This window comes from Sinocyclocheilus rhinocerous, unplaced genomic scaffold, assembly GCF_001515625.1.
Source record: "Sinocyclocheilus rhinocerous isolate Xijiao unplaced genomic scaffold, SAMN03320098_v1.1 scaffold343, whole genome shotgun sequence".
NCBI classification, from domain to species: Eukaryota; Metazoa; Chordata; class Actinopteri; order Cypriniformes; family Cyprinidae; genus Sinocyclocheilus; species Sinocyclocheilus rhinocerous.
Window position 1 is genome coordinate 140,274 of NW_015626871.1, and position 9,630 is coordinate 149,903.

A 9,630-nucleotide genomic window follows, 5' to 3' on the forward strand; every position below is an offset into this window, starting at 1 on the left:
GCCATACAGCGGTGGGATGTGTTGACATTCCGTTCAGTCTGTACTTCACACAGCGCGTGTGACGTGTGAGGGCTCGCGCTCTTCAGAGACAATCACAGAATATGACAGAGCTCGTGTTTTAAAGCGAAACACACTGGAATGAATAAGTCACTTAAAACGCAATGTGAGTCTCTGTTCTCTCTGCAATCTCTGATGTAATCAGCCTGGTTTCCTTTATATTAGCGCTGTTTTGGACGGATTATTTGAATGCATTCGCTTACTGGATCATTGGACTGAAAACGTTCCCGGAGTTTAGCGGCTTAAAATTATCTAATCACAAGCAGAGTAGCAAAATTGGGTTAAAGGGTTAGAATATAAATTGTGCTTCAGTAATTTTGCGTTAATTGCATTAAATTATTCTAACGCGTTAAGGATTGTAAAATTAATTGCATGCGTTAACGTGTTAACGATGACAGCCCTATTAAAAATATACTGTTTCTACATTAATTTGAAGATTGAATGTGAAATTATTGCAATATAAAAGTGTATTTAAAAACTTTCATATTAGGTGGGATTAATCGTGATTAATTTCAGAAAAATGTGTGATTAATTAGTTCATTTTTTTCATTGATTGACAGCACTATTCACAACATGAAGGTAGCCCTGCCTACCATGAAATCTCATTGGTCCAAAATATGTCCTCCACATAGTGTATTAAACCAAATGTGTTGTGTGAGGCTGTGTTTGTGTCACTTTATTTTTGCCGCTGGTAATTTCCCATTTTGCCTGGTTTTGACACAATTCTGGCTGATTCTGTGTACTTTCTGAATAAAATGCTCTTGACGTGTTGTTGTTTCTTCTTATTTACAGAGAAGGCAAGGTGTGATGGTATGGAAGCTCACAGTAGGAAGTCCACAAGCCCCGAACAAGGATCAACATTGCGTGACCTTTTGACCTCCACAGCTGGAAAGTTGCGTCTCGGGGCCACTGGAGGTGCCTTTGCACCAGTTTACAACTTGTCTGAACAGGTTAGAGTTATATAGACTGGTAAATACAAGAATATAAGATGATGATAACTAAACTAGGTGTATGACTTGTAACAAACTCTATTCATGCTTCATTCTTTAGGTAGCCCAAAACACTCGCGTGCCCAACATCCTGGATGACATCATTGCTTCTGTAGTAGAAAATAAGATTCCCGCTACAAAGATGGCCAGGGTGGGGCTGAATCAGGATTCGCTGCCAGAAGGGGAAGTGGGGCAGCGGCCAGAGGGTGTGAAGCTTGATGAAAGCCCATTGGCTGATCCCCACGCCATTGTCCCTCACGATTGGCTAGGAAACCACCGGCTGCTTTGGCTCAAAGATCATCGTCACCAAGGCAACCAAAGACTGTTCAAAGAGAACTGGACACAAGAGCAGGTTTGTAATGCTCACGCTAGTGGAGTATTAACTATATCTCTACAGATACTGGGTGAAAAGGAAATTAACTCATAAGAGAATTTACAGTGAATTACAGTTTTATTTTCTGTAAAAATTAGGATTGACAGGATGAAACCTCTTGGGATTTAATTACTTAAAAGTAACCACTGCTTTTGATTATTTTAAACTAAGACATTCAAAGTGGCTTCTTGTATGAAAACACAATGTAAAAAGAATCTTCATATTGTATGCTTCTGAAGCTGTAGTTGGTGCAATGTCTCTTTAGCCAGTGCTGGTGTCCGGATTGCACAAGAGTTTGAATCCTAATCTGTGGAAGCCTGAGCACTTCAGCCGCGAGTTCTCCAGCCTTCATAGTGACCTCTACAATTGCAGAGATGGGAGCGTCACAGACTCCAAGGTCAAGGAGTTCTGGGATGGTTTTGAAGATGTGTCAAGTGAGTGATTAAGTACTTATAATTCTATTGTAATTTGCTGAAAATGATTTTGCTGGTTGACTCTGTGGACTAAATGTTATTTGCATTCTTGTGTGACCCACAGAGAGACCTAAATCTGATAAAGGGGAGTCAGTGGTGTATAGACTGAAAGACTGGCCATCAGGGGAGGAGTTTTTGGCCCTCATGCCTGCCAGGTATTGCTGCCCTTGGAAACATTTGAAGCATATGTTGTCTTTCAGACCTCACTAGAATTTGCATAGAATACCACTTTGTACTGCTAATGCTTCCTCGATTTGAATATACTTTCACCAGTATTTGAATAAACCTCTTCTCAAGCTTGGAACTTAGAAATGCAGTAAAAGAGTACAAGTAGTTCCAGAAATAAAGACACGTGAATTTCTCCATAGAGAAATAGATTTCTAGTGATAAATGACAGTCAGTCTTCCAATTAATGAAAAATGCAGAATTGCTTTTTATTTTACACATACGTCCATCAGATTCTACATTATTTCTTAATTTGAAAATAAATTGGAATTAAATTGGGGGAAAAAAACAAGAATTCACTATAAATGAGTGCTTAAATTGTATTAAGCCATCAAGTCACCTTAAACCACACAATTATAAAGTAAACACCATTGTACTCATTATTATAAGTGTAATGCTATTCTACATTTTCATTTTTAAAAAATCACATTGCTTTTATGGAGTGTAATAAGGTTTTACTGATATTTTTGAGACAAAGGAATTTGATGATGTAATGCTCTCACCCACCTCAGATATCATGATGTGATGAAGTCTTTGCCGGTACCAGAGTACACAGACCCAGAGGCACATCTGAACCTGGCCTCACATCTGCCCTCCTTCTTCATTCGACCTGACCTTGGTCCTCGCCTCTGCTGCGCCCACGGTATTCTTTCTTTCCTGTACTTACTGACAGTGCTGATGTGCTCTTTGTTATGCAATGGACCTTATGTTCCAGTGTTTGTTCAGGTGTAACAACATGTCCAGAACAAGACTTCGGGACCAGCAATCTACATGTTGAAATCTCAGACTCCATGAGTATTCTGGTATATGTCGGGGTGGCCAAAGGAAACGGAGCCTCATCCAAAGCAGGTACTTGTACGTAAACATGATATTGTGGCATTGATGTTTTCCTCTAAAATATTTATTTTGCCTTAGTAGGTTTGCATATACATTATTTAACAGTAAAATTATTAGCTTTGTAAGAGAGGTGGATCTGGATGGAAAGACATTCTGTGTATGGATTTTGAAAATAGGATGACTCAACAGTCAATAGTTGTACATTAATACATTCATTGACTTTGTGTGAGATCATTGCTGACATAATGCCTCTTTTAAAGCTATTTGAATGTTGATTAATGGAAATAAAAATGTTTTTTTGTTTACTAGACTCAGGCTTGAGATTTGCCACTCAGCAGTATACTTGCATTATTACAATTTTGGAAATTGCTGAAATAAAAAATGTATTGGTGTCCTTTAAAATGCCACCATAAGAACTTTTATGGAACATTGTGAGCAATAATTTGTGTGTAAGATTGCATTAATTTGGCTGTCAAACCCTTTGTGATAGGGGTACTAAAGCTCTTGGAAGGAGAAATTCTGGATGAGTGTATAAAGAAACGACTGAAAGACCCTAAAGAGACGCCAGGTGCTCTGTGGCACATCTACATGAGTAAAGACCTACAAAAGATTCAGGAGTTTCTACAAAAGGTACTGCACTCCTTGATCATGTAAAGCTTATGAGCTTATTTAATTGCTGGTTAGGATGAGTTGTCCGATATAGTGCTGGTTCAGTATGGTGTGCCACAAGGCTCTGCTTTGTGCCCATTGTTGTTCTCCCTGTCGATGCTCTTAAAACCATCCATTAGCTTTATATTTCATCTAGAATAAATTAGTTCACTAAACACGTATTGCTGTTTTATTAGCCCCCCCCATCAATGAGAATGTGATATTTATGCTTCTGTGTGTTTTCAGATCGCTGCTGAGCAGCAGGCTGAAGCGGATCCAGAGGCAGACTCTGACTCAGAGTGGGACGGTGATTCTGACCCCCTGCGTGAAGGCGGCTGGTATCTGAGCCCCAGGCTGAGGCAGAAGCTACAGGATGAATATGGCATAGAGAGCCGCACATTCCTCCAGTTCCATGGAGATGCTGTTATCATCCCTGCTGGAGCTCTGCACCAGGTACATTACCGCACTCACATTACCAGCTACATCCTCCTAATGCAATCCGTCCTGGGCTCTTGGGAAGGATGACTGCATTCCTAAAGCTGTCACTCCACCAGGTGTTCAGTATTCAGTATTTATGCATGCTGTGTGTTTTTAGGTGATGAATCTGCACAGTTGCATCCAAGTGAATGTGGATTTTGTGTCCCCTGAACATGCGCACAACTCCTATTATCTAACCCAAGAGCTCCGCCCTCTCAAAGACCAAATGAACTATGAAGACAAACTCCAGGTACCTCCATCTACCTACTGTGACCTGTTTTGTTGATCATTTAGTTTCCATTTCTGCTGCATCATGCTGGTAACCCTACCCACAGTGCAATCTCATTGGTCCAAAATCACGCTTCACGTAACGTTACTTTCTGATTTGTTGTGTGGCATTGTGTCTCGCAGCATTTTTACTTTACTCTCTGGAATAAAGGCTGGATACACCAGTCTTTTGAGCCGATTTACAGTCTGGAGGAGTCACAGAAAATTGTATAGTGTATGATGGACATAGACTTTCATTTTCTAGCTTCAGACTATGATTTCATCCTGTCGGAGGATATCACGTTTGATATTTTGCACTGATTTTAGAACACATTGTTTTCAGTTCTCCTGCGTCTCCTAACAATGAGGCACATGTGGAGGCTTGCAATTTTGTTGTGCTTAGAACTATTTGAACATCTGGTAGTGTGTGAACCTCAATCGTTTAGTGTATAATTCCCATTTTTTTCCGCTCTAGCCGTTTAAAAAGTCGACAAGTGTAAGATGCCTAGTGTTTTAAATTCTGTTCAGATTTTAAGTCATATAGTGTATTCCAGTTTTTTTGTGACAAGGCATGATGTTGCAAAAATTGCTATTGCAGTTTATATTCCTTTAAGTTGATACTATAATGTTTTATTGTGTTCCCAAGTGTAATTAGGCATGAGCCAAATCTGTAAGTAAAATCTGATTCCACAATATCTTTTCATCCCTCGTTTGTTCAGGTGAAGAACATCTTTTATCACTCTGTGAAAGATGCTGTAGCCACACTGAGGAACCATTTAAAGGAGAAGAACACAGACGATGTGAAACAGGAGGAGTCCTGACAATGCATCTCCTCCTCCTCTGTCCAAACCCTTGGAGCATAAAGACAATCCCAGGATTCTCCAGCAAGAAATCTCTTAGATGTGATTCTAACTAAATGGGCCACTCTGCAAGATTCTGTGACTTCCTCTATGATGTCACTGTCTTCTCTTTGATTTTATTCTCTTTGTTTGAACTTCCCCATCATGTCTTCCTGCACGGACAGGAAGCGTAGTAAGGGGTGGAGGCACAACAAACAGAGATAAAAGTAGTACACTGTGCTCTCCAAACAGGTGCAATGAACTTCAAAGCCCATCACTTCCACTTGCCGCACATGCAGAAGACCATGGAAAACCTTTAGAAAGAGCGACACTGGCAAATACATGTTTTTCCAAAGGCGATAATGATTCACGACATGTTCTTTATTACTAGTTATTGCACTGCAAAGTGTTCAACATGTTGTCATGCTGTGTTTTGGACAGTTTTAGAGTGCAGCGATTCCAACACAATCATAGCAGCATTCCATCACATCAGCAGCTGCCAAATGGACAAGTTTTATTATGTTTAAGCAACATTAAATTATTTACAGTTTGGCAAATATTCACTGTGCAGAGGGAGAATATTAAAGAAATAGCAGTTTATTCTGTTTGTTTAAAAAAAAAAAGATCTTTTGTGAAATTTTCAGCTGAAATGTAATATGTAAATAGCAGAATATACATATATAAATATATATTAATTGTGATTTTCTATAACATGGTGTGCTTTATTTGCTGTATGTGTTGTTTGCTACTGTATGTACATTGAAGTTAAAGAGATGTTTTACATTTTCCATTAAAAATGGAATAATCAAAACCGGTAATGACCGTTTATGTGATGAATTCATATCCAAAAAATTACTGGTTTCTAGGTTTTTATTTAAAGGGACGAATATTAAAGAATTAGTTTATTCTGTGTTTGTTTAAAAAAAAAAAAAAAGATCTTGTGAAATTTTCAGCTGAAATGTAATATGTAAATAGCAGAATATACATATATAAATATATATTAATTGTGATTTTCTATAACATGGTGTGCTTTATTTGCTGTATGTGTTGTTTGCTACTGTATGTACATTGAAGTTAAAGAGATGTTTTACATTTTCCATTAAAAATGGAATAATCAATATTGATTTGTCTGTCATGCCTGTTTACGTGATCCATTCATATCCATTAAAAGATTTAGTTGGTTTTCTAGGTTATTTACAGGGATAGTTCACTCAAAATAATTTTTTACTTTACCTGGTGTTGGTCAAATGCTATGCGACCTCTCTTTTTTCAGACCACAAAAGGAGAAATGAATAGAAAATTTCCTGTATGTCGTCTATATAATGGCAGTGAATTGTAACCAGCTTCAAGCTTTAACAGAAACGATGCAAAATATCACAGTGTTCTGTGGGTGAAAACAACCCTGAATTTAACAACTTTGTGTTAATGAGACTATATTACCCATTGCGCATCTACAAAAACATTCAAAAGTGCATTTCACTTGATTCCCCTCACACAAACACTTTCATAAAGTGTAAATGTAGTTTTCAAACAAACGCCGTTTAACTACTATCACCTACTAGTACCACATTGTACTTCTGTGATGATGTATTTCGGCGTGAATCGGGTGTGTTGAACAGGAAAAAGTCTTTGCAGATTTAATAATTTATTATTTTTATTAATGCATGTTTAGTAAGACTAGGAGCATGTATTTAAAATTTAAATAAATTGGGTACTTTGACCCAATATAGACAGTTGAATCTACAGTACACACAGTAAAGTCAAAAGTTGGAATAATTAAGATTTTTTTTGGTTTGGTTGTTTTTGAAAGAAGTTTCTTCAAGGCTGCATTTATTTGATTAAAAAAAAAACAGCAGTAATATTGTGAAATATTACCATTTAAAAGAATGTTTTGTATTTGAATATATTCTAAAATTTAACATTTTTCTGATGCAAAGCTGCATTTTCAGCATCATTGCTCCAGTATTCAGTGTCACATGATCCTTCAGAAAGAAACATTTCTTCTTATTATTATTAATCTTGAAAAACGATTTTGTTGCTTAATATTTGTGGAAACCAAGACACCATCCAACAGTTTGGGTTAAGCAAGTTGAGCTTTACCATCACAGGAATGAATTACATTTTAAAATACATTAATATAAAAAAAACTTGTTTTAAATAGTAATATTATTTCCCGTTTACTGTTGTACTATATCTTTGATCAAATAAATGCAGCCAGCATAAGAGACAATAAACAAAAAAAACTTAATTCTCCAATCTTTTGAGCGGTGCTGTAGGTGGATGCAGGTCTAGCTGTCATTTGCCGTCTTCAGCAGCAGCTGGATCTCTTGCTGGAGGTCAGGAGGCACGTGCAGGAGCCTCATGCCCAGCGGTGAAGGCTGATCTAGAGAAGCCGGAGGGCTCTGATGCTCCTCATACAGGTCTCTCTTCAGACTCGCATTCTCTGCCTTCAGTTTCTCATGCTCCTCCAGCAACCGCGTGTTCTCCAGCAGCAGAACCGCCACAAGCTTCCACAGGTCAGCCATGGCAGTGCTCTGCTCTTCCAGCCGAGTCTTGTCATCTTTGGCAGCCTTCCAGCCGAGTGGAGGACTTTGGAGGGCTGTTGGACTGGTGCAGTCTGTTATCGGGCTGACCAGGAGCTTTCCTTTGAGTTTAGTCTGTTTGAGGCTCATCTGGATCAGTCGCTGCCGTTGGAGATGTCTATCTCTCTGCAGCTCTAAAGACAGTCGTACCTTGATAGAAAATGTGATAATGGTTCAAATGTTGGCTGTGCTTTTCTGAAAGAAAAGGTACATGAGAGTACAAATGTGTACTTTACATAAAAGAACAAGTGTTCCTTTTCATTCACAATAGCTTATAAAGTACATGGAAGACCTTTTAAAACCATTATATAGCTTTTGTACAGTACAAACTCAGGAGAGGTACATTACTGTAGGTGTCATGCCGCTTGAGAAAAAAAAAGGCGTTTTTGTTTTGTTTCAACAGTACAGCGTCATCTGTTTATCTTTGTAACGGTAGTAACGCGGTACTGCGCACGTCATGAATCAGGAAGTAGATCGCTATGCGGTAGTCAGTCGCAGCAGTCTGCGAGCTCTCTCAGTCATCCGTTTCTCGAGCGATCGCCTTTTCCTTTTCCCCTTTACTAAAGCAACGTCTGTGAGTTTTTCTCATCATGTAATATTAGGACAGTGTCTATTTTCATCTTTGTAAGACTATTGAGACGGCTAAGCTAGCTTTACGTTTATTACTGCCGATTGTTTACTAGCTCGATTGCGTTTTATCATATAGATCACCGCTGTGTAGATAATCCGTGCTGTTTTCTCTGTCACTTGTATTTGGATTTAATATTAATATATATCTCATTTGTATTGTATTACAGTTTCACAATATTCCCAGTAAACTTTATGGAAATTAATCATCTGTGCCCTGGAGTTTCTTGGGAGTGTTTAAGCTGAATGGAGCATAGTCCATGACAGTAGGCAACATCCTTAAAGATGACAACACAATGACAACAGCTGCCTGCAGATTTTATGTATTATTTGACTGTTCAGATTAATTTAAAAATTAATAAACACAAATGCGATTTTAGAATACTTATTTTTTTCCCCTTTTCTCCATTAAGGCTTTTCAGGTTATGTTGATATGTTGATATTTACATATAAACAACAGCCATTTTAAAAGCAATTTGAATAGAACAATTGCAAGTGATTGAGTGGTACTACTTAGTATTAAAACAAATGGACAAAATGCACTTTGCAAAGCATTAGTGAATAACAAAAAAAAAGCAGATTCATCTTGAAGCACTGACAAAGTTAAATTTTTGGTTAAAATACGGATTTTTACTTTGGTTACTTCAAAGTAGCATTTTACACCTGTACGTTACGTATTTGTACCAGGAAGCTGGACAGTTTTTTATTCAGCAAAGATACATTATATTGATCAAAAAGGACAGTAAAAAATTTTTTTTACAAGGCATAAATGAATGAATGAATGAATGCTGTTCTTTTGAACTTTCTATTCATCAAAGAATCCTAAAAAAAAAAATGTTTCAGGGTTTCCACAAACGTATTAAAGGGGTCATATGATGCGATTTCAAGTTTTCCTTTCTCTTTGGAGTGTTACAAGCTGATTGTGCATAGATAAGATCCCTGAAGTTGCAAAGACTAAAGTCTCAAAACCAAAGAGATATTCTTTATCAAAGTTAAGACTCTGCCACGCCCCCCTAAAACGGCTCGTTCTAACACGCCCCCACATATCTACCTCACTATGTGGAAACATTTGCATAATGCCACCCAAATGTGCACGCAAAGAAAGAAGGCATGGTTTCAGTAACCGCAGTTAGTGTGTTTCTAGGCGAAAGCAAAAGCACTATATTTGGCCTTCCGAAAGTAGATGCAATTAGGAATCTTTGGTTAAGATTTATTTACAATAGAACAGCGAAACCC

The 9,630-nt window shown here is 37.9% G+C and overlaps 2 protein-coding genes across 4 annotated transcripts in view; one reads left to right on the top strand and one right to left on the bottom strand.

The window, feature by feature from the left end:
- LOC107719306 (probable JmjC domain-containing histone demethylation protein 2C) overlaps positions 1 to 5,386 on the top strand; it is an 89,015-nt gene extending 83,629 nt beyond the window's left edge. Inside the window, exons 18-27 of one of the 2 annotated variants that reach the window (XM_016526709.1) lie at positions 850 to 1,007; positions 1,108 to 1,398; positions 1,685 to 1,853; positions 1,957 to 2,047; positions 2,630 to 2,760; positions 2,844 to 2,972; positions 3,445 to 3,584; positions 3,849 to 4,055; positions 4,198 to 4,329; positions 5,066 to 5,386. In XM_016526709.1, coding sequence (XP_016382195.1) covers positions 850 to 1,007; positions 1,108 to 1,398; positions 1,685 to 1,853; positions 1,957 to 2,047; positions 2,630 to 2,760; positions 2,844 to 2,972; positions 3,445 to 3,584; positions 3,849 to 4,055; positions 4,198 to 4,329; positions 5,066 to 5,167 — 1,550 coding nt within the window. In that variant the 3' untranslated portion in view covers positions 5,168 to 5,386. The remainder of the gene's footprint in view (positions 1 to 849; positions 1,008 to 1,107; positions 1,399 to 1,684; positions 1,854 to 1,956; positions 2,048 to 2,629; positions 2,761 to 2,843; positions 2,973 to 3,444; positions 3,585 to 3,848; positions 4,056 to 4,197; positions 4,330 to 5,065) is intronic. The other variant, XM_016526714.1, reaches the window with a different exon arrangement.
- A 1,987-nt stretch (positions 5,387 to 7,373) lies between these two features.
- Positions 7,374 to 9,630, bottom strand: part of nrbf2a (nuclear receptor binding factor 2a) — a 6,022-nt gene continuing 3,765 nt past the window's right edge. For both annotated transcript variants that reach the window (XM_016526908.1, XM_016526915.1), the window contains exon 4: positions 7,374 to 7,917. In XM_016526908.1, the coding sequence (XP_016382394.1) occupies positions 7,474 to 7,917 (444 nt within the window). In that variant the 3' untranslated portion in view covers positions 7,374 to 7,473. The remainder of the gene's footprint in view (positions 7,918 to 9,630) is intronic.